This window comes from Bos mutus, chromosome X (genome assembly GCF_027580195.1).
Source record: "Bos mutus isolate GX-2022 chromosome X, NWIPB_WYAK_1.1, whole genome shotgun sequence".
Lineage (NCBI taxonomy): Eukaryota > Metazoa > Chordata > Mammalia > Artiodactyla > Bovidae > Bos > Bos mutus.
This window is the reverse complement of record NC_091646.1, coordinates 106360271-106384406: the sequence shown is the minus strand read 5'-3', so window position 1 is coordinate 106384406 and position 24136 is coordinate 106360271. Positions and strand designations below refer to the sequence as shown.

At 36.6% G+C, this 24136-nt stretch overlaps 1 protein-coding gene across 1 annotated transcript in view; it reads right to left on the bottom strand.

Annotated features, from left to right (window-relative positions):
* The window catches only part of RADX (RPA1 related single stranded DNA binding protein, X-linked), a 106437-nt gene that overhangs the window by 13220 nt on the left and 69081 nt on the right, over positions 1-24136 (bottom strand). The window contains 2 exon segments of the mRNA XM_070366067.1: positions 6162-6452; positions 18003-18076. Of these exon segments, the coding sequence (XP_070222168.1) occupies positions 6162-6452; positions 18003-18076 (365 nt within the window).

Genomic DNA, 24136 nt, shown 5'->3' with positions numbered 1-24136 from the left:
CAGAGTAAGGAAACCATCTTGACTGGATGAAGGAAAAATATGCAGAGCACAGCTTGAAAACTCTGAATTCTACCCACTCAAACCAGAAACTTAGAAGTTATCCTTAACTCTTCCCTTTCATTCTTCCCTGATATTTAGTCAGCAAGTCCTATAGATTCTATGACTTCAGTATCTACACTATTCATCCCATAGCAATTCTTAAGTATAGAGCATGAGCCAATGATATGTAAACAAGTCCTTCCAGTTAAGCTGTAAACTGATCCAGAAACTCAAGTCCATTCTTTGTTTTTTATGGGTAAACAACATTAAGTTCCATAGCTTTAACTTAACAAACAACTAAGGGCTACTTAAAGCTTTTTAAGGATTACTAAAATCTGGTATTCATAAACTAAAATAGTCATACCATCTAGAATTTACTGTGGATTCCAATTCAGTATTGTAACTCCCTCATAACTCAGCAATGCTGCAAAACTCATGTCAGTGTGCATACTGGTATTCTATTTCCTTGATTCTAATACCAAATCTAAGGCATACCATCAATTTAATAATGGGTTTTTAATAAAAAGAAAACACTGCATTAAATGTACCCATTGACCATAAGATGCATTCCAACTTGCAAATGTAAAAAAAGAGAAAGAGTGCTTTAGAATTGAGAAAATATCAAGTTGGAAACCTTGATTTTTAGGAAGATAGCTTTATTATCATTGTGTCATTGACACTATTATGAGTTGCTTTCTAAATTATAGAATACTGTGAGTTTAGCTTCAACATTACTGGTAAAATTTGTCATGAGTTGTTTGGCTAAACTAGAGTTCAGAGTGCAAATGTATAAGCAAATATGCCCAAGGCCGCTGTACTTCATGTTCCTGTACATAGAATGCTCTTTCCCCAGATAAACACACAGCTTGGTCCTTCACCTCTGTTAGTTGTCTGGTGAAATGTTATTTTCTTAGGGAGACCTCCCTGACCACTCCATTTAAAATTTAGCCATTTCCAATGACAGCACTCTCCAACCCCTTTCTTTTAGCATTGATCATTATACCTCATTTCACCACAGGGCTCTGTTATCGTTTGCATTAACTCATGTAACCTCAGTCCCAAGAGCGGCACTGAGCATGCCTTAGGTGCTCAGTAAATATTTGTGAAATTGAGTAAAAGAAAGTATACGTGCGCATTTCAATGTACAATTTTCAACTACTTAGACTTTAGGACATTTGTGCACTGTATTCAAATACGAATTCATCCATATTCACAATAGCAAAAGAGATGAACACAAATATCCTCCCCACAATGTACAGGTATAATGCACTTCAATGGTGACAATTTATGTGTTACTTAGGTAACTTGCAACATACTACCTAGGTAAGTGTGGTAATATATGTGGATTATATTAAAAATTAGAGGGAAATAGAAAATCAAAAAAATAAGCTCATATTCCTCTTTTGTAAAGTGTATTGTATGCAATTTATATATCTTCCTCTCAAATTCTTCGTTATCACTGTATTCCTTTTCCAATGAAAGTCTGTGTGTTTGTGTGTGTATGTGTTGGGTAGGATCCCACCACCTAGCATAGTACTTGGTATATGCTATATTTTATGAAATCTAAAATATCATTGTTTTTTAAGATGATCATTATTTTTTACACCACTAAGGAAAAAAATACTACCAATTAAACAAAGGCATGGCATCAATTTTAAGATGCATATACATTTTAAAGTGTGTCTTACACTGATGAAATCTGATAGTAGGTACTTAAGGTTTAAGGATTAAATTACTTTTATTATGCAATGGAATAAGGGACAGAATTAAGGGGTAGCAACAGTAACCTATACAATCCAGTGTGCTGCTCCATTTGGGATACAAGAATGAGAAGCATGTCAGTGGAATAGGATATCCTAAGGATACAGCCAGTGAAGAAACCAAGAGGAAGGGAATCCAGTTCTACTCAGATTTTAATGGTTCAAGTAGCCTTCAACATGGAAGGAGGCATTCCTCAGGGCTACAAATAATTGGTCCTGAGCCTGCAGGCTAGTGCCAAGGAGGGCAGGAATTATGTTGCTCTGCTTAGTTGCTTTAATAAGAGAAAAAAATCAAGAGAAGTAAAGCCTTATGATTTCCATGTAACTACAGCATATTACATTACTTTGATGTTAATGCAATTACTTACTTACAATTTGTGATGATTTAAATGCATTTTTCAGAAAAGGAAAAGAATGATACAAAATTTTTTGACAAAAAAAATCCTGATTAAAAAGTCTACAAAACACTATCTTAACATTCTCCTTGCTGCTGCTGCTAAGTCACTTCAGTCGTGTTCGACTCTGTGCGACCCCATAGACGGCAGCCCACCAGGCTCCCCTGTCCCTGGGATTCTCCAGGCAAGAACACTGGAGTGGGTTGCCATTTCCTTCTCCAATGCATGAAAGTGAAAAATGAAAGTGAAGTCACTCAGTCGTGTCTGATTCTTAGCGACCCCATGGACTACAGCCCACCAGGCTCCTCCGTCCATGGGATTTTCCAGGCAAGAGTACTGGAGTGGGGTGCCATTGCCTTCTCCGAACATTCTCCTTAAATTACACCTATTGTTACTGGAGTTTGTATCTCTTGATATCCAAGAGATAAACAGATGGCTTTCAGAGGTTTACTAAAGGTTGGCTGAGTAATTATTTTCCTTACTGTCTAAGTCAAATGCAAACTGAAGCTTTAATTGACTCATAGCATTTCATGAGCAACTATTAATAAATTAGTGTTTGCAGAATCAATGATGTACTAATGCCATCTTTGAGTCCGATCAAGCTTTTGAGAAGTATCTTCTTAATATTTTAAGTGAGAAACAATTCTTAAAATTGACCAACAGATTAAAAAGCTTATACTTGGGCCAAATGCATTGAAAATTTCATCTTACTTCATTCAAATATCTTCTCTTTGAAGTATGTTATTATGTAATATGCAATGGGCTGAGATTTTAGCACATACTATCTACTTATTTGAGTCAAGTGAGATGGCATAACAAGAATTATTAACACAAGAATTGGTACTTTTGGGATAGGTTTCTGATATTGCCACAGTACCCAACTGGTTGTTGGGAGCCATTTGAATTGTGGGAAGGAAGATTAATAATTCTGTGCAGTATTTTCAATAATGATTCACCCTAGAGCAGTCAGAGCTAACGACCAAGTAATGGGATTATGGTCTGAATAACCTTTCTGGCTCCCAGAATAAGACACTTCAAAATTACTGGGCCCTCCAGAGATCAGCAAGATAAAGCTGAAGGATAATAAACTACTAGAAGGTAGTATCAGTGTAGGTTGTACACTCTTAATGTCAGAAGAACTTTAAAAATCATTCAGACTTATCTGCCTTCATTGGTTTAGCCAGTTATATCTGAAAACAGGGATCTAGAATAGGGGTCAGCAAACTATGAGCTGGGGGCAGGGATCAAATGTAGCTGCTACCTGGTTTCAAAGAATCCATGGCCTAGGAAACTTTTTTTTCATTTTAAATGGTTGGAAAAAAAAGAATATTTCGTGATACATGAAAATTACATGCAATTCAAATTTAACTGTCTATAAATAAAGTTTTAGTTAAACATAGTCAGGCACATTCATTTACACATTGTCTATGACTGCTTTCACACTAAAACAGCAGAGCAATGAAGTATCACCTCACACCTGTCAGATCAGCCATCATTAAAAAGTAAAAATGGAACTACCATATGACTCCTGGCTATATATATATATATAAAAACCCCACTAATTTGAAAAGATACACACACCCTATGTTCATAGCAGCATTAATGATAACTGCCAAGATATGGACGCAACATAAGTGACCATCAACAGATGAATGGATAAAGGAGATGTGGTGCACATGCACAATAGAATACTACTCACTCATAAAAAAGAATAAAAATTTGCCATTTGTAACAACATGGATGGACTTGCAGAGCATTATATTAAATGAAATAAGTCAGACAGAGAAAGACAAACACTGTATGATATTGCTTATATGTGGAATCTAAAAAATAAAACAAACTAGTGAGTATAACAAAAAAGAGGCAGACACAGATATAGAGAACAAACTAGTTGTTATGGGAAGGGGGAAGAGAGAAGGGGGAGGGACATTATAAGGGTAAGGGATTAAGACATGATTTCTCATTATGGCCTGACTTTTACCTATCTAGTAGGTAAGACTAGAAGATATTCAGGATTCTTTTATCTTTAAAATTAAGTACCTCATCAGGAACGATCCCTTTTCTCCCTTCCTGCAAGAAAACTCACAGAAAATTACTACTGGATGCTGGTAATTTGTTATTTACAGGCACCTAGTAATACTTACTTTTTCTGTTTTATTTTATTTATTTATTTTTCTTTTTAAAAAATTTTGTTTTATTTTAAATGTTCTGTTTTATTTAATCCACATGTAGCTTATTTTTCAATGTTTTTATCCCTGTAAATCCACTTACGCCCTTGAAAAATGGTAGGATATAAAACAGTCCAATTCTAACATGAATTACAGCTGGTTAGGCATAACAACAAATTAGCCTCCTTTACATCTGATTCTTGCTTTTCGGTGACACATAAGATAGCTGAAATGTTTAGAGGATCAGTAACATGTTGAAAAGAAGAAAAATATTCAATTTCTATGACTCCAAATGAACTCATGATTTTCATGGTTACTTCTTGTGATGTATGGGAAATCTCTGCTGTAATTTGTTTCCTCGATATAAAACTAAGATAGATAAACTACCCAAAGAGACCAAGCAATGCAGTCTAGTAAAAAGAAGCATTTGAAACTTAGATCTGAGACTGTCTAACAGTCAGTGGGAATTCATACTTTTCATAAATTATATACATATACACAATCACATGGATGTAATATTTATATGTGAGGAGGTAGGGAAGAAGAGTGGGAGAGAGTAAGGGGGAAAAAGGAATCTTGATAAAGGTCAAGGTAATTCATTCCAGTACTAGAGATATAAAAATCTATGAAATACATTTTCTTTCAGGCATTAAATTAATTTGCTAATGGCATTGCATCATTCTTTCACTTAAGGTAATCATATCTTCCTTTCAAGTACAAATAAAAAATTTCCCTTGATCTACAGAGTATCTCACTTTGGCTAAGATTTTATTTCATAATTAACTTTGTGTACATTTTTCATTCATGAGAAACAAAATTTAAAAATGAAGTTTAAAAATGTGTTGACTTTAAATTTTTATAAGTTCCATAGCTACATGTCAGTTTAGGACAACCTGAGAAAATAAGTTTCTTGTCACTTATCAGACAATATAGTTTTGGGACTTCCTGGTTGGTCCAGTGGTTAAGACTTCGAGCTTCCACTGTGGGGGCTCGGTTTCGATCCCTGGTAGGGAACGAAGATCCTGCATGCTGTGCGGCATGGCCAAAAAAAGAGAAAAGACAAGATCGTTTTTTTCAGTAGCTTCTTTCTTTTCAACCTAAGTTACTGGAGAATTTTATTTTCTTCACAGGCTAAACAGACAGAAGTTCATAGGATCTTCTCTTAATTATCCCTTTCTCTTTAACCGACATTTTACCCTTTAGTGGTTCAGATGCACTGAGAAAGAAAGGCAGAGAATATGAGCAAGAAAGTGGTGGCTAAAGGAGAAGAGAATCGGTTTTAGAGACAGTCGGTCAGGGAATAGAAAAGTTCCCTTGGTTCCCACTCTTCTCTCCTCAAATACTTTCCAAGGATTTGTCAATATTTAAAAGCACACAATTAAAGCTTCATGTATTCTAGGATGTGTTCCCATTCCTTTGGTTTGAGCCAAACAGGAGCTCTTTGGGTTTAACTTTTTTTTTGGATGGGTGGAGGTGAAATGTTTAGTTTTTTTTTGTTTTTTTTAAGCAAAATAATATCATCTGTATTTAAATTATGTCACGTAAATAACATTCACAAGGGCTTTCCTGGTGGCTCAAATGGTAAAGAGTCTACTTGCAATGCGGGAGACCTGGGTTGGATCCCTGGGTTGGGAAGATCCCCTGGAGAAAGGCACGGTAACCCACTCCAGTATTCTTGCCTGGAGACTCTCCATGGACAGAGGACCCTAGCAGGCTATAGTCCATGGGCTCGCAGGACATGACTGAGCAGCAAAGCACAAGGAGACAGTAACATTCAAAGAAAAGAACAGGTGACTTACCTAAGATGGTTAATTCAAAATGTCCAAGGCTTCGGGCGCTCTTAAAATGATCAAGTTTTGGGACCCTTCCTTCTGGTGGTACGTATTTTGCAGGCTGAGAATTAAACTGCTGACCAAGAAAATGTCTGTGCTCGGAACTAAATTTTCGTGGAATACTTTCAGGATGAACCCGGCTGTAACGCAGGTGATCTATCAAGCTGAACTTCTTGTCTCTCCACAGCTGACTTTCCCATTTATCACTTATAGTTTTTTTGGCTCTCACTACGAAGGTATGACTGGGGTTTTCTCGACCTGCTAAAGAAACAATGAGATAAACACAAATAAACTATTACTTATATTAAACATAAATAAACTATTATTTATATTACTTATAAACTAATGAAATCAGGTAATTCAGTACAAAGAAGCAGATTAATAAGAAATAGCTTAATTAACTGTAAAAATCAAACAGCCACCTAGAAAACATAAACTGAATGTCCAAAAGATAAATGTTATTAAAGTGAGGAATGAACTAAAATTTGCCTTCAAAATAAACTTTTACTCCAAAGTATTAAAAATATTGTTTTCTCTGTTGCTGGAATTAATGAGATTTTTAATTATCTTCTTTATACTTTTTCTGTCTTTCCTAAATGTTCTTAAACAAACAAACATTCCTTTTATTTTCAGTGATAAATTCAAGTTAAGTCAAATTCATGAGAATAAGAACATTTAGAGATTGAACCACTCCTCACTACTTGTGGAAGGTAAGCTTAAAATAAATTTTGTTAACTTTTGCTAAAAGTACCCTGAACAAATACAAAATATAGTCTATTTCTTGGATATAACACTCTTTCAAAAGGACCATTTATATGATATTCCTTTCAGATATAAATAACATATGAAAAACAAAGAGGGAACTAAATTGAAAGACCACTTCAACTCTTGATTGTTCTCTGTCATCAAGTCCATTTATCATTTATGTACAACTTACTTAACATATTTAGTTTCTAAGGCAGAATATAATTTATCTCTTACACACTGTGATATTCATTCACTCAGCAAACCTATTATGTACCAGATACTGCACTGAGGAATTTGGTAAAATAACATTTTAATTTAATAATATACACTGGAATCTGAAGACATAGAGTAGAATCAGTAAAAAAGCCAGATTTTAGCACTTCTCACTTTGTCAGTTCTGCTAGCTCAGACAACCTGAAGCAAATTGTTTTTTCAGAACTTCATTCCTAAGTTTAATAAGGTTGCTGAATTGCTTCCTTGTATGCTGCTCGTGCCTTGGCGTTTATTATTTTCCTAATATAAAAGACCTTGCTGAGACAGAAGGGTGTTTCAACAGCGAGGTTTCAGTGTGGTTAATATATCACTTCTGCTTTTGGACTTTATTCCATATCCCCAGACTACTTTCTTGGTTTCTTAACCCTAGACAGAGACTGAACATTTATTACGAGGTAAAATACTAGACTGAATTTTGAGAGAAGATAAAGAAGTTGAACTTCTTACCAGGAATTTAAAATACTGCAATATTACAAAAGAGTTTCTTTTTAATTCTCAAAATTTAGTTGATGAACACACTTAACTTCCTTATAATACCGCTTGATAACAAAAAGGATAGAACATATAATCACATGTGAAAAGGAAAGGACTCAATAAAAGCCAAGAGGAAAACTCTAATAGGACTAAACTGGAGATTGGGCAATGGATTTAATCCTTTTATCTTCTAGAAATGAATTCCTCTTATCTAAACTAATAAAAGTACATAATCAGATCAGCAATAAGTAGATATTACAACCCAATATAGTGAGAATTCCTGACTGATTTGTTCTAAAATACGCAAAGAACAAGTTATAGGCCATTCCAATTTTGAAAAATTAAATAATTTCATCTACTCCATAGGAAAAAAAATCCTCTAATTCACACTGTCTGATAAGAATAAGTCTGATAGTCTGATATATTTTCTGTGCTTGTGTTCTCATTTGAGTGTTAAGAACTGGCAAGGTTTAATGTTCACATGAAAAAGTTCTTCTGAAAAAAATAATGTATAGTTTTTTAATTTAGTAACTTGGGACTGTAACTATCTCAATTATATGTTTCAAAATTAATACAAATGGGTATGAGATCAGTACAGGAGATATTGGCAGTCACCGGTTATGAATAGTAAGATTTCAAGGGCAACAATTAGGAAAGAGACAAAATGTATCTAGAGTCCAGGTTTTTCTAAAAATGGAAAATCATATACTATAATTCTTCAATTTTTAGCTTGAATATTACTAATATTACCATACAAAACACATTATGCTTTAGGCCCAATACATAACTAAGATGGGCTTCCTGGTGGCTCAGTGGTAAAGAATCCACCTGCAAAGCAAGAGACCCAGGTTTGATTCCTGGGTTGGGAAGATCCCCTGGAGGGCACGGCAACCCACTCCAGTATTCTTGCCTGGAGAATCCCATGGACAGAGGAGCCTGGTGGGCTACAGTCCATAGGGTCACCAAGAGTCAGACACGACTGAAATGACTGAGCATGCACATATGCACATATCTAAGATACAGCTTAATTACCTAGCAAAATTATACACACACATATATAATTATTTATCAGAATTATAGTAATCATTCTTATTTTAGTGAATCATTTTACCCTTATTCCTGATGAGAATGGATATATATTTTAATGAAGAAAAATTTCAGAATACCACATTTAGGTTGTGAGTTGAAAAGGTCATTGTATAAATGTGTATGTGTGGTGATTTTGTTTCTTCACTGAATCTACACTAAGCATTTCATTATGTGGATAAGAGTGACAGGTAGGGGTGTATGAAGGCATAGGGGAGTGGGAAGAGCTATTTCCTTTGCCTCTTTCCTGTTTGCCTTCAATGACCCCATGCTGGTGCAAGAGCTACAAGACTGGGAAAAAACAGGGTATTTCAGTCAGTGATCAGGTCTGTGCTTGGTAGCAAACATATAAGGACTTTGTAAAGGATGGTGTAAGTCAGAAGCTACTTATAATGTCTTATGATCTCAGTAGTACTATCACTGTTTATTGCTAGATTTTCAGTGTATGTCTCATTTACTTATGTTACCAGATACAAAGGATAAGATGTTAAACTCTGTAATCTTCAAAATACCTAACACAATCAAATTGCATACACAAATTAGCTATATATTCACAAAATGAGTACTTTTGAATTTACACACATAATAATTTCCAAAACTAACATGAAACATATCTGGGAATACATTAGTAACCATGTTAACACATATAGATCCAAATTCATTCATTAAGCCTGAAATATAATAACACAAAGGGGACTGTGTAAAACTAGAAAGCTTCTGCATGGCAAAGGAAACCATCAACACAAAGGAAAGGCAACCTACTGAATGGGAGAAAATGACTGCAAATCATATATCTGATATGGGGTTAATATCCAAATATATAAATAATTTGTTTACCTCAGTAAACAAAAATAAGCAATATGATTAAAAAGGGGGGAGAGGATCTGAATAGACATTTTCCCAAAGGCATACAGTTGGCATACAGGTGCATAAAAAGATGTTTAACATTATTACTAGCAAAATGCAAATAAAACCCACAAGGTATCATCTCACACCTGTTAATATGGATATTATCAAAAATACAAGAATAAACAAGTGTTGGTGAGCATGTGGAAAAAAGTCAACCCCTATGCACTGTGGGAATGTAAACTGGTACAGCCACTATGAATAACAGTATGGAGGTTCCTCAAAAAAATAAAAATAGAACAACAATATGATCCAGCAATTCCACTAGTGGGTATTTATCCAAAGAAATAAAAAACACTAACTCATAAAGATATATATACCCCCATGTCCACTGTAGCATTATTTACAATAGCCAAGACCTGAAAACAACCTAAGTGCCCATCAATGAATGAATGGATAAAGAAAATGTGGTATATTATTATTCATTCATAAAGGGAAATCTTAACTTGGATGAATCTTGAGGACACTATGCTAAGTTAAGTAAGTCAGACGAAGACAAATATTATATGATCTTACTTACATGTGGAATAAAAAAAAGACCACTCAAAAAAACAAGCTCACAGATACAGAAAACTGACTGATGGTTGCCAGAAACAAGGGTTTGGGAGGGGATAGGTGAAGTGGGTCAAAAGTTATAAAATAAATAAGTCAAGGAGATGTAATGTACAGCTTGGTGACTATAGTTAATACCATACTGCATATCTGAAACTTACTAAGAGTAGATCTTTTTCATCACAAGAAAACAAATTTTTATAACTATGTATGGTAATGAATGTTAACTAGACTTATTGTGGTAATCATTCTGCTATACATACAAATACCAAATCATTATGCTGTACACCTGAAATTAATATAATATTATATGCTAATTATACCTCAATTTAAAAAAGAAAAAATGTAAAAGAGTTTTGTAAATTAGGAAGAACCATTATCAACTTCATGTATCGGACACTTCTTGAGAAACTATCTCCTTAACAGGTATGCTATAGTGGGGATTTGGGACACTACACTAACTGAATAAGATTTGATCTTTTGCTCACACTCCAGTTACATTTCTCTATTTTTTTAACAATTCTGACCATTTAAATTTAATTATCAGTTTCTTTAAGGTTTGCTTGCTCTGAATAGCTAAAAGTTATCAATATATTTTAAATATTGATAATAATTAAGAAAAATAAAGAGAAATTAAATTTAAAGGCAATTATTTATAATCCTGGGCAAAATAGTTTATTATGAAAATCATATAGATTCAAAAAAAATAAAAAATTAAACCAGTCATTCATATGGTAACACATCCCAGGGTTTATACTCACATAATCTGTAAGAATTAACGGATTATTTTTACTTAGTTTCCAGATTTTTTCTGTAGAGGGATGCTATACAAATGTGACAACTCTGAGAAACATTTACAGTTTAAAAAGTACTTTTGAACATCTGTTTAAAAGTCTTAGGCTAATTTTATTAAGTAAATAAAGGGATGCTATCATCCCTTTTGAGTGCATGCCAGTCACTGAGTCCCATCCAACTCTTTGCAATGCCATGGACTGTAGCCAACCAGGCTCCACTGTCCATGGAATTTCCCAGGCAAGAATACTGGAGTGGGTTGCCATTTCCTCCTCCAGGGGATCTTCTTGACCCAGGGACTGAACCCGCATCTCCTGCACTGGCAGCTGATTCTTTACTACTGAGCCATCTGGGAAGCCTGATGTCAATTTCAGAGATGAGTAGGTTGACATATAGAGTGACTGAGTTACCTCTGTTCACACAAGTTAAAAAACAACCAACCAACCAACCCTGAGGTATAGTATTATGGTACATAAACAAAAATGAAAATACAACATAACAACTTTTAGGATTCAGTGAAAGTAGTGATCAGAGGGAAATTTATAACATAAATACTGATATTAAAAAAGATATTCAATAATGTAACATTAAACTTAAAGGAACTAGGAGTGACAGAAGTAATTATGCTTAAAATAAATATAAATGAAATAGAGAATAAAAAACATAATAGAATCTAAGAAAGCAAAAGCTTGTCCTATGTAAAGGCCAGCAAAATTGATAATCGTCACCTCTACAGACCCAAGGAGTGAAGACATAAATAACTAAATTCAAAAATACAATGTGATTCATTACAGAGATAAGAAGAATTAAAATAGAATACTATGAACAATCATACACCATAAATTAGAAAACTGAGCTGAAACAAATTCATAAAAGCAAAAAAAATTGCCAAAACTCATTCAAAAGAAAAAAAAGGAAAAAAAAAATCTCCACAGACCTATAGCAAGTAACAAAAGAGTCCAAAATGCAGTACTTGGATGCAATCTCAAAAACGACTGAATGATCTCTGTTCGTTTCCAAGGCAAACCATTCAATATCACAGTAATCCAAGTCTATGCCCCAACCAGTAATGCTGAAGAAGCTGAAGTTGAATGGTTCTATGAAGACCTACAAGACCTTTTAGAACTAACATCCAAAAAAGATGTCCTTTTCATTATAGGGGACTGGAACGCAAAAGTAGGAAGTCAAGAAACACCTGAAGTAACAGGCAAATTTGGCCTTGGAATACAGAATGAAGCAGGGCAAAGACTAATAGAGTTTTGCCAAGAAAATGCACTGGTCATAACAAACACCCTCTTCCAACAACACTAGAGAAGACTCTATACATGGACATCACCAGATGGTCAACACCAAAATCAGATTGATTATATTTTTTGCAGCCAAAGATGGAGAAGCTCTATACAGTCAGCAAAAACAAGACTGGTAGCTGACTGTGGCTCACATCATGAACTCCTTATTGCCAAATTCAGACTTAAATTGAAGAAAGTAGGGAAAACCACTAGACCATTCAGGTATGACCTAAATCAAATCCCTCATGATTATACAGTGGAAGTGAGAAATAGATTTAAGGGCCTAGATCTGATAGAGTGCCTGATGAGCTATGAATATTCGTGACATTGTACAGGAGACAGGGATCAAGACCATCCCCATGGAAAAGAAATGCAAAAAAGCAAAATGGCTGTCTGGGGAGGCCTTACAAATAGCTTTGAAAAGAAGAGAAGCGAAAAGCAAAGGAGAAAAGGAAAGATATAAACATCTGAATGCAGAGTTCCAAAGAATAGCAAGGAGAGATAAGAAAGCCTTCTTCAGCGACCAATGCAAAGAAATAGAGGAAAACAACAGAATGGGAAAGACTAGAGATCTCTTCAAGAAAATTAGAGATACCAAAGGAACATTTCATGCAAAGATAGGCTCGATAAAGGACAGAAATGGTATGGACCTAACACAAGCAGAAGATATTAAGAAGAGATGGCAAGAATACACAGAAGAACTGTACAAAAAAGATCTTCATGACCCAGATAATCACGATGGTGTGATCACTGACCTAGAGCCAGACATCCCGGAATGTGAAGTCAAGTGGGCCTTAGAAAGCATCACTACAAACAAAGCTAGTGGAGGTGATAGAATTCCAGTTGAGCTATTCCAAATCCTGAAAGATGATGCTGTGAAAGTAATGCACTCAATATGCCAGCAAATTTGGAAAACTCAGCAGAGGCCACAGGACTGGAAAAGGTCAGTTTTCATTCCAATCCCAAAGAAAGGCAATGCCAAAGAATGCTCAAACTACCACACAATTGTACTCATCTCACACGCTAGTAAAGTAATGCTTAAAATTGTCCAAGCCAGGCTCCAGCAATATGTGAACCCTGACCTTCCAGATGTTCAAGCTGGTTTTAGAAAAAGCAGAGGAACAGAGATCAAATTGCCAACATCCGCTGGATCATGGAAAAAGCAAGAGAGTTCCAGAAAAGCATCTATTTCTGCTTTATTGACTATGCCAAAGCCTTTGACTGTGTGGATCACAATAAACTGTGGAAAATTCTGAAAGAGATGGGAATACCAGACCACCTGATCTGCCTCTTGAGAAATTTGTATGCAGGTCAGGAAGCAACAGTTAGAACTGGACATGGAACAACAGACTGGTTCCAAATAGGAAAAGGAGTTCGTCAAGGCTGTATATTGTCACCCTGTTTATTTAACTTATGTGCAGAGTACATCATGAGAAACGCTGGACTGGAAGAAACACAAGCTGGAATCAAGATTGCCGGGAGAAATATCAATAACCTCAGGTATGCAGATGACACCACCCTTATGGCAGAAAGTGAAGAGGAACTAAAAAGCCTCTTGATGAAAGTGAAAGTGGAGAGTGAAAAAGTTGGCTTAAAGCTCAACATTCAGAAAACAAAGATCATGGCATCTGGTCCCATCACTTCATGGGAAATAGATGGGGAAACAGTGGAAACAGTGTCAGACTTTATTTTTCTGGGCTCCAAAATCACTGCAGATGGTGACTGCAGCCATGAAATTAAAAGACGCTTACTTCTTGGAAGGAAAGTTATGACCAACCTAGATAGAATATTCAAAAGCAGAGACATTACTTTGCCAACAAAGGTTCGTCCAGTCAAGGCTATGGTTTTTCCTGTGGTCATGTATGGATGTGAGAGTTGGGACTGTGAAGAAGGTTGAGTACCGAAGCATTGATGCTTTTGAACTGTGGTGTTGGAGAAGACTCTTGAGAGTCCCTTGGACTGCAGAGAGATCCAACCAATCCATTCTGAAGGAGATCAGCCCTGGGATTTCTTTGGAAGGAATGATGCTAAAGCTGAAATCCAGTACTTTGGCCACCTCATGCAAAGAGTTGACTCATTGGAAAAGACTCTGATGCTGGGAGGGATTGGGGGCAAGAGGAGAAGGGGACGACAGAGGATGAGATGGCTGGATGGCATCAATGACTCGATGGACATGAGTCTCAGTGAACTCTGGGAGTTGGTGATGGACAGGGAGGCCTGGCGTGCTGCGATTCATGGGGTCGCAAAGAGTCAGACACGACTGAGCGACTGATCTGATCTGATAGCAAGAAAAGAGATTCAAAAGAAAATTTAAAAGGCTATTCCATTTAAAATAGCAACTAAAAGTATAAAATACCTAGGAAATTTAAGCAAGGAGGTGAAAGACTTCTATACTGAAAACTACAAAACATTGTTGAAATAAATTAAAGAATACCTAAAAATGAACAGAAAGAAATCCCATGTTAATGGAGTAGAAGAACTAATATTATTAAGACATCAATACTATCCAAAGTACCTGCAGACTCAACGCAACCCATATCAAAATCCCAAAAGCTTATTTTGCAGAAATGGTCAAATGGATTCTTAAATTTTATATGGAATTACAAGTCCTCAACGCTAAAGCAATCTTGAACAACAGGGACAAAGTTGGAGGGCTCATACATCCCAATTTCAACAGCTGATACAAAGCTATAGTAATCAAAATACTGTGGTGCTGGCATAGGGACATACATATAGACCAGTGAAAAATAATTTGATATTTAACAATGGTTTTCAATTCAGTGGATACTAAGTCAATGCAATTTTTCCTATTCATTGTCCATGGACTACAGGAAACTTAGTGATACTTCCCCATGTTGATGGCAATAATTTATCTGACCATTAACAACCTTTCAAGTTTATATTGGTTCTACTTCAAATCCAAGAGGCCTGTGCTCTGGACTCTGTTTTCTAAGTGGTTATTACACCTCAGTCTATAATCATTTAGGCCTCTAGTTCTTAAATGTCCATGAGCAGTTTTAGTTTTAGTTCCTATTCACCACTTAATCTTTTTTGTTTCTGCCACTTAGGGATTTTTAATTCTTGCTTTCAACTTGGTTAAATATTTATACTACAATGATTTCCCCCTTATTTTCTATCTTTTATTTGGGGTGGAGTACAATCCAAATCCCTTTGTGGGTTCTTAATCTGTCAGACTGACTAGAAGTCAATTCTCAAATAAGAATAACTCATAAAGCAAGAAGGATCTAAAGTATTAAAATGTCTACAGAGACGACCCCTTATAAGATCTGCTTTAAACAAACTCACTTTAAGGATACCCTGCCAGAACTAAATTTGTGTCAGAAAATTTGTCACTTCAGAAAAAAAAGCCCCAAAACTGAAACTACAACTATCTTTTAAGCTTTAACTACGGTTATTGTCAAATAAAAATTAAACTTCCTACTTCATTCTTCTCTTAATTAAAAATAGTACATCTGAAGGAATGTACTACCAGGGAACCAATTTACTAAGTGTTGTTCAGTTCAGTTACTCAGTTGTGTCCGACACTTTTTGACCCCATGAACCATAGCACGCCAGGCCTCCCTGTCCATCACCAACTTCTGGAGTCTACCCAAACCCATGTCCATTGTGTCAGTGATGCCATCCAACCATCTCATCTTCTGTTGTCCCCTTTTCCTCCTGCCCTCAATCTTTCCCAGCATCAAGGTCTTTTCAAATGAGTCACTTCTTTCCATCAGCTGGCCAAAGTATTGGAGTTTCAGTTTCAACCTCAGGGCCTCCAATGAACACCCAGGACTGATCTCCTTTAGGATGGACTGGTTAGATCTCCTTGGAGTCCAAGGGACTCTCAAGAGTCTTCTCCAACACCACAGTTCAAAAGCATCAATTGTTCGGCGCTCAGCCTTCTTTATAGTCCAACTCTCACATCCATACATGACTACTGGAAAAACCATATCCTTGACTAGACGGACCTTTGTCGGCAAAGTAATGTCTCTGCCTTTTAATATGCTGTCTAGGTTGGTCATAACTTTCCTTCCAAGGAGTAAGCGTCTTTTAATTTCATGGCTGCAATCACCATCTGCAGTGATTTCAGAGCCCAGAAAAATAAAGTCAGCCACTGTTTCCACTGTTTCCCCATCTATTTGCCATGAAGTGATGGGACCAGATGCCATGATCTTAGTTTTCTGAATGTTGAGCTTTAAGCGAACTTTTTCACTCTCCTCTTTCACTTTCATCAAGAGGCTCTTTAGATCCTCTTCACTTTCTGCCATCAGGGTGGTGTCATCTGCATATCTGAGGTTACTGGCATTTCTCCTGGCAATCTTGATTCCAGCTTGTGTTCTTCCAGCCCAGCATTTCTTATGACGTACTCTGCATATAAGTTAAATAAGCAGGGTAACAATATACAGCCTTGACGTACTCCTTTTCCTATTTAGAACCAGTCTGTTGTTCCATGTCCAGTTCTATCTGTTGCTTCTTGACCTGCATACAGGTTTCTCAAGAGGCAGGTCAGGTGGTCTGGTATTCCCATCTCTTTCAGAATTTTCCACAGTTTATTGTGATCCACACAGTCAAAGGCTTTGGCATAGTCAATAAAGCAGAAATAGATGTTTTTCTGGAACTCTCTTGCTTTTTCCATGATCCAGCGGATGTTGGCAATTTGATCTCTGGTTCCTCTGCCTTTTCTAAAACCAGCTTGAACATCTGGAAGGTCAGGGTTCACATATTGCTGAAGCCTGGCTTGGAGATTTTTGAGCATTACTTTACTAGCATGTGAGATGAGTCCAATTGTGTGGTAGTCTGAGTATTCTTTGGCGTTGACTTTCTTTGGGATTGGAATGAAAACTGACCTTTTCCAGTCCTGTGGCCACTGCTGAGTTTTCCAAATTTGCTGGAAAATTAAGTGTAGCACTTTCACACCATCATGTTTTAGGAATTGAAACAGCTCAACTGGAATTCCATCACCTCCACTAGCTTTGTTCGTAGTGATTCTTCCTAAGGCCCACCTGACTTCATATTCCAGGATGTCTGGCTCTAGGTGAGTGTGAGTAATCACACCTTCGTGATTATCTTGGTCATGAAGATCTTTCTTGTACAGTTCTTCTGTGTATTCTTGCCACCTCTTCTTAATATCTTCTGCTTCTGTTAGGTCCATACCATTTCTGTCCTTTATTGTGTCCATCTTTGCATGAAATGTTCCCTTGGTATCTCTAATTTTCTTGAAGATATCTCTAGTCTTTCCCATTCTATTGTTTTCCTCCATTTCTTTGTATTGATTGCTGAGGAAGGCTTTCTTATCTCTCCTTGCTATTCTTTGGAACTCTGCATTCAAATGGGAATATCTTTACTTTTCTCCTTTGCTTTTCGCTTCTCTTCTTTTCAGGCTATTTGTAAGGCCTCCTCAGACAACCATTTTGCTTTTTTGCATTTCTTTTTCTTAGGGAATTAAGTGTTGTACTGGTGCAAAATTCAGAACAATTTTGGACTAGTACTTTTGACAAGGATTTCAGGTAATATAAATAAAAATAGAAACAAAAATAACTAGCTACATATCTACTTAAAGTATTTATATTATGCCAGTGGCAGGCACAACCCAAAAATGCACAATCAAATCAAACAGCAGTATGTATATAATAATAGTATTCCACAAAGTCTTCATAAAATCATTATCATTATCAAACCAACATACAGTCGGAGGAGCTTGGCATGCTTGGTTTACTTTCTTTTGTTTGTGAAGAAGTTTCTGGTTGAGGTACAGGAATTCTGCAAAAGATTAAAAAAAGATAACAGTTATAAAAACAGACTTTAATGGGAAAACTGTTTCCATTTGGAATTTATTCTAATCCAATACAATTAGAAAATTTATAGGTTTAGTTTCTTGAAAGTAATGCATTAGAAATGTAAGGAAAACACATTCAAATTCTGAACAAATATCCATACTAACATAATTCAAATACTGAAACAGAGTTATATGTTTTTTTAAGGAGTATTACACAAAAGAAAGTATTCAACTTTTATTAAATTAGTTGACACTAAAGATGGATATATATATATTTCATTCCCTACAATATAAATTAAATTATTCAGTGGCCTCCTTTCATATTTGCTTTGTTCAAATATTCTGGAAAACAAACTGCCTTAACTCTCCAACCTCATTTCAGAGTTTTCTATAAGCCTCATGCTGCTTCAAAACATCACGTTTTTCCTTCAGCCAGAAAAACCTTATTCCCCCTTTCCTTTGCCTGGTTAACTCTTATTCAGCCTTCAAAATTTAGTTCGTAGCATTATTTTCTATAAGAAGCCATCCTTGATCTCTACTCAAGGTTCACTAATCTTTATTTATGCTGTAATAGCTCTAAGAATAAATATTATCATACCACTCACCACATGATATTAAAATTACTGGCCTTTCAGTTTATTTCCTCTACCAGATTCTACTTGCTCTACAAAAACATAGACTTTATCTATTTTTGTATCTCCACAGAATAGCCACTCAATAATTGTTTATTGAAAGAAAAATAAGTGAAAAGGAAGCATCTTATTTTGAAGCTGACGAGAGAAACTTGCACTTATAACAAAGACCTCCTTCTTAAAAACTTTCAGTAAATTTCTATGATGAGTATTTTCTGCTGTTGTAGTTCCAAAACTAAAAGCATAAAGCAAAACAGAAGTGCCATGTTGTAGAATACTGCATAATACTGCTCAGCTTACTTAAGCAATAGAAATGTCTGTTACAATAACAGTATTCTTCATTTTATGAATGAGTTCTTAATGAATGCAAAGAACAAGCTTTCATGAAGGAAGACTTCATTTAAAGAACTCCAGGAAATAAAAACACGTTTTATAGTTGTAATTAAAACTTTTTTCTGAATATCAAAAAATGGTTTATTTCTAAAAATTAATAAACTGATAACATCAGCTCTCAGATATATTTAAATAAATAAAAATTTTTAGTTAGATTACATGTATTTTGAGATCATTAAACAGTATGTATATACTTTTAAATAGGGTCTTCCCGGGTGGCACAGTGGTAAAGAGTCTGCCTGCCAATGCAGGAGATGTGAGTTTGATCCCTGGGTCGAGAAGATACCCTGGAGTAGGAAATGACAACCCACTCTAGTATTCTTGCTTGGAAAATTCCATGGACAGAGGAGCTTGGCAGGCTACAGTCCATGGAGTTGCAGAGTCAGACATGACTGAACAATCGAGCACATACAGCAGCATATACTTTAAAATACATGGTGTTATAAAGTGATTTTTTTCATCTGAAACAAATTAGAAGTAGTTTTCCAAATTCTGACAGCATCATTATATTGTATAGAATTTTTTTAAGTGGCTTAGGAAATTTTTACCAAAACATACAATTATTCATTTGTATGCCTTAAGTGTCTTAAAGGTGAGGGCCTAAATGACAGAAGTGGAGATATCAATGTCTATGGGTACCAACTGAGGAAACTGAAAAAAAGAGATGAAAACTTAAAGCATAAGAAATATAACAGGATGCCTGAGGAAAGAAAGGGAACAGATGGCTAAGACAATAATGTTAAATATGGTGGATAGTAGCTGAATAGTATAAAAATTACGTCAGAGGCAATAAGCTGCACTCTTCATCAACTTATTGGCCTTAGATAAAAGTCATATAGATTGTATAGTATGCCATGCCCTCATTGATATAACAGTATTATAATTAATATTGTAGTCTTTCCTGTGGTCTTCCCCAGTGGCTCAGTGATAAAGAATCACCTGCCAGTGCAGGAGACATGGGTTCAACCCCTGGGTCAGGAAGATTCCCTGGAGAAGGCAATGGCAATCCACTGCAGTATCCTTGCCTGGAAAATCTCATGGACAGAGGAGGGTGGCAAAGATTTGGACATAACTGAGCATGCATGCACAACAAAAGTCATTCCAATAGTGCCTTCTCCTTTCTCATGGGACACTGATAATGATTTTTAAGGATTCACATAACCTTGATATGGTGTACTTTCTTGCTTTATGAAGTAAATACAACCAAGAGAACACAAATAAGTTTTAACATCCCATTTATTATGTTTTATTTCTCAGTGCTAAATTTTGAATGAGTTGATATACTTTGACTACATTTTACTATCTAGTAGAGAGCACCATGGGTCACTAGCTCCCATGTTCATTGATACAACCTCTTAAATGGTCATATTTATTACTACCATAAATTGTACCAGTGGAAACAGACCAATGGGTAATACAGACACTGGAGTCAGCAAGCCAGGAATTAAAATACAACAATGTGCCAGAAGAGTGGCATGCCCAGGTTCCACAAGTAGAGTGCACAGAAGCTCCATGTTTCTTCTCAGACCTTTCTCTATGTGTCTCTTCATTTGGCTCTTCCTGATCTGTAACCTTTACAATAAAACTGTGATTTTAAGTATAGTATTTTTCATTCTAGTGAGCTACTGACTCCGAGCGGGTCATGGGAACTCCTGAATTTGTAGCCAGTTGATTGGAAGTGAGGGGGACCTGGGGACCAGCTGAACTGTAGCCATTAGCACCTGAGGTAAGGTCAATCTTGAGCAGGATTAAGCCCTTAAGAATCTGATGTTAAGTCTGGTTATTAGTATTAAAACTGAATCACAGTATGGCTAGTTGGGTTGGAAACCCCACAAGAGCTCAATGAACCTAACTGATAGGTTTAACAGCACACAGGACATAGTTAAAGAGTAAATGGAGTGACAGGTCCAAACTGAAACACAGAATCAAAAATAGAAATGAAATATGTATATGAGTAAAAAATGCAGTGTAAGAAACTTGTTGGTCAGTCAGAAGCGCTAATATATATGAAGTAGGAATCATGGAAAAAAAGGAAATAATGAGGAAGAAAACATATTTGAAGAAATATGGCAGATGGTTTTCCAAAACTGATGAAAGATATGAATAAACAGATTCAAGAAGCTTCGTAACCTCAAAGCAGTATAAAACAAAGAGAACCACTCCTTGGCACATCACATACAAACAGTTGAAAATCAAAATCAAAATCTTAAAAGCACTCACAGTAAAAAGATACAGTATCTTTGAATGAACAATCAGAAGGCATTAGTCTGATTCTTAATAGAAACAATGAAAGCAATAAAACAGTAGTTTCAGATTTCAAAAAAATAAACCTGCAACCAACTGAAAATATCCTTTTAGAAGTAAAAGTGAAATAAAGATGTTTTTAAACAAGCAAAAATAGAGACTATATCATCAGCAAGCTGTATTGAAATAAATGCTGAGAGGAATTCTTCATTCAGAAGGAAAATGATCCCAAAGAGAAGCATGGAAATATAAGTAGGAATGAAGAGAACTTAAAAAAAAACTGTGGTTAAATATAAAAAAATACTAACCATATAAGAAAAACAATATTAACAATGTCTCTTAGAATTTAAAATATATGTAGAATTAAAATATAAAGCAAAAGTAATGAAAATGGAGATAAATGGAATTATCCTAAAGATCTAGCATTATCAGGAAATGGTAAAATTATTAGCATTTATTTATTTACTTATTTTATTTATCTTTGGCTGTGCTGGGTCTTCGTTGCAGTGGGGGCTTTTCTCTAGTGGCGGCAAGCGGGAACTACTCTCCAGTTGTGGAGCGTGGGCTTCTCATTGTGGTGGCTTCTCTAGTTACAAGGCACAGGGTCTAGGGCACATGGGCTTCAGTACTTGTGGCTCGCGGGCTCTACAGCACAGGCTTAATAGTTGTGGCACAGGCTTAGTTGCTCTGTGGCATGTGGGATCTTCCCGGACCAGGGATCAAACCTGTGTCTCCTGCACTGTAAGATTTTTTTTTTTTTTTACCACTAAGCCACTAGGGAAGCTCTAAATAATTTGTATTTATCTACAATAAGTCAAGTGTTTAGGTTGTAATTAACAGAGTAACTACTGAAGAACATATATCAAATTAAAAGAGGGAAAATTGAATAATGAAAACTATTTGATTAAACAAATAGTATAAAAATTGATATAAGCCCAAAGTACAGGTCTCCATCAACTTATGATGGGGTTAAGTCCTGATAAACCCACTATAAATTGAAAATATAGTAACTTGAGAATGAATTTAATACACTTAACCTACCCAATATCATAGCTTAGCCTAACCCACCTTAAACATGCTCAGAACATTTTCAATACCCTACAGTTTGGCAAAATCACCTAACACAAAACCAAATTTATAATAAAGTATTGTATATCTCATGTGATTTATTGAATGCCATGCTAAAAGTGAAAATCAGAATGGCTGTCTGGGTACAGAATGATTATAAGTATATCAGTTCTTTACCCTTGTGACTGCATATTTGATTGGGAGGTGTGGCTCACTGCCACTGCCTTTATCATGAGAGTATAGTACTGCATACCACTAGCCCAAGAAAAGATCAAAATTCAGAATTTAAAGTATGTTTTCTACTGAATTTGTATTGCTTTCACACCATCATAAAGTTTAAAAATAGTAAATTGAAACATAAATTGGGGACTGTATCATTAGTTTCATTAAAACTGAACAGAGTGATATCAGCATCAAGGCAAAGGAAGATGCTCTCTTTGTCTCTCTCCTATCTACAACCAGTAAAACATCCACAACTCAACAAAAGTGCTTCTGCCCAACATACCAGAGCAGTGGAGATTTCAACATAGCTGTATATCTAAAGGTGGGTGGACTAGACTTATAGAGTATGTGGAATTTGGGGAACAGTGGAGTTGGTGCCTGTAATCCTGGTCCCCCAAGCCATGGCAGCTGAACTTGCAGTCCTGGAGAACTCGGTGGCAACAAGGTAAGCAGTGGATACAACTCCGGCCTCCTGGCTACAGCGGTGCCCAACAGCCACAGATTAACTGGATGGCAGTGGTAGTAGGGTCTGGGACCTTGCCTCTCTAGCCATGGAGGTACCCATGATTCTGACCTCTCCCCTCGCTTACAGCCGCAGAGTCCTCATCCGACAACGCTGAACATGGCCAGGGTTCCTGTGCCACCTGTGCCACCCCAACCTGCAGTGGGAAAGTCTGCACCTCAGGAAATCCTAGACATGGTAGAACTGTCCACCATCCTGGTGCCCCAGGTAGTGACACCAGCCACACCACCAGCAGCATAGCACCAATGACCCTGGAAGCATAAGCAGTAACAACAAAGGCACTGGGAGATACCTCTGATGGAGGTGGTTAAGACTGGCAAGTGCTGACTGTTAAATATAACCAGAGGCAGTGCAGGTAAGAGAAGCCAAAAACTTGTGCTATAGCACCACCTACTGGAAGATAAGAGAAAGGCCTAATCTGTTGAATCGGAGAAGGCAATGGCACCCCACTCCAGTACTCTTGCCTGGAAAATCCCATAGACGGAGGAGCCTGGTGGGCCGCAGTCCATGGGGTTGCTAAGAGTCGGGCAGTCCATGGGGTCACTAAGAGTTGGGCACGACTGAGCGACTTCACTTTCACTTTTCACTTTCATGCATTGGAGAAGGAAATGGCAACCCACTCCAGTGTTCTTGCCTGGAGAATCCCAGGGACAGGGGAGCCTGGTGGGCTGCTGTCTCTGGGGTCGCACAGAGTCGGACACGACTGAAGGGACTTAGCAGCAGCAATCTGTTGAATTATCAGAAACAAAAAGTTTTACCTAGAAATGAAAGGGGCTTCCCTGGTCACTCAATGGTAAAGAATCTGCCTGCAATGCAGGGGATACAGGTTTGATCCCTGGGTTAGGAAGATTCCCTGGAGAAGGAAATGGCAACCTATTCCAGTATTCTTGCCTGGGAAATCCCATGGACAGAGGAACCTGGAGGGCTACAGTCCACAGGGTCTCAAAAGAGCCGGACACGAC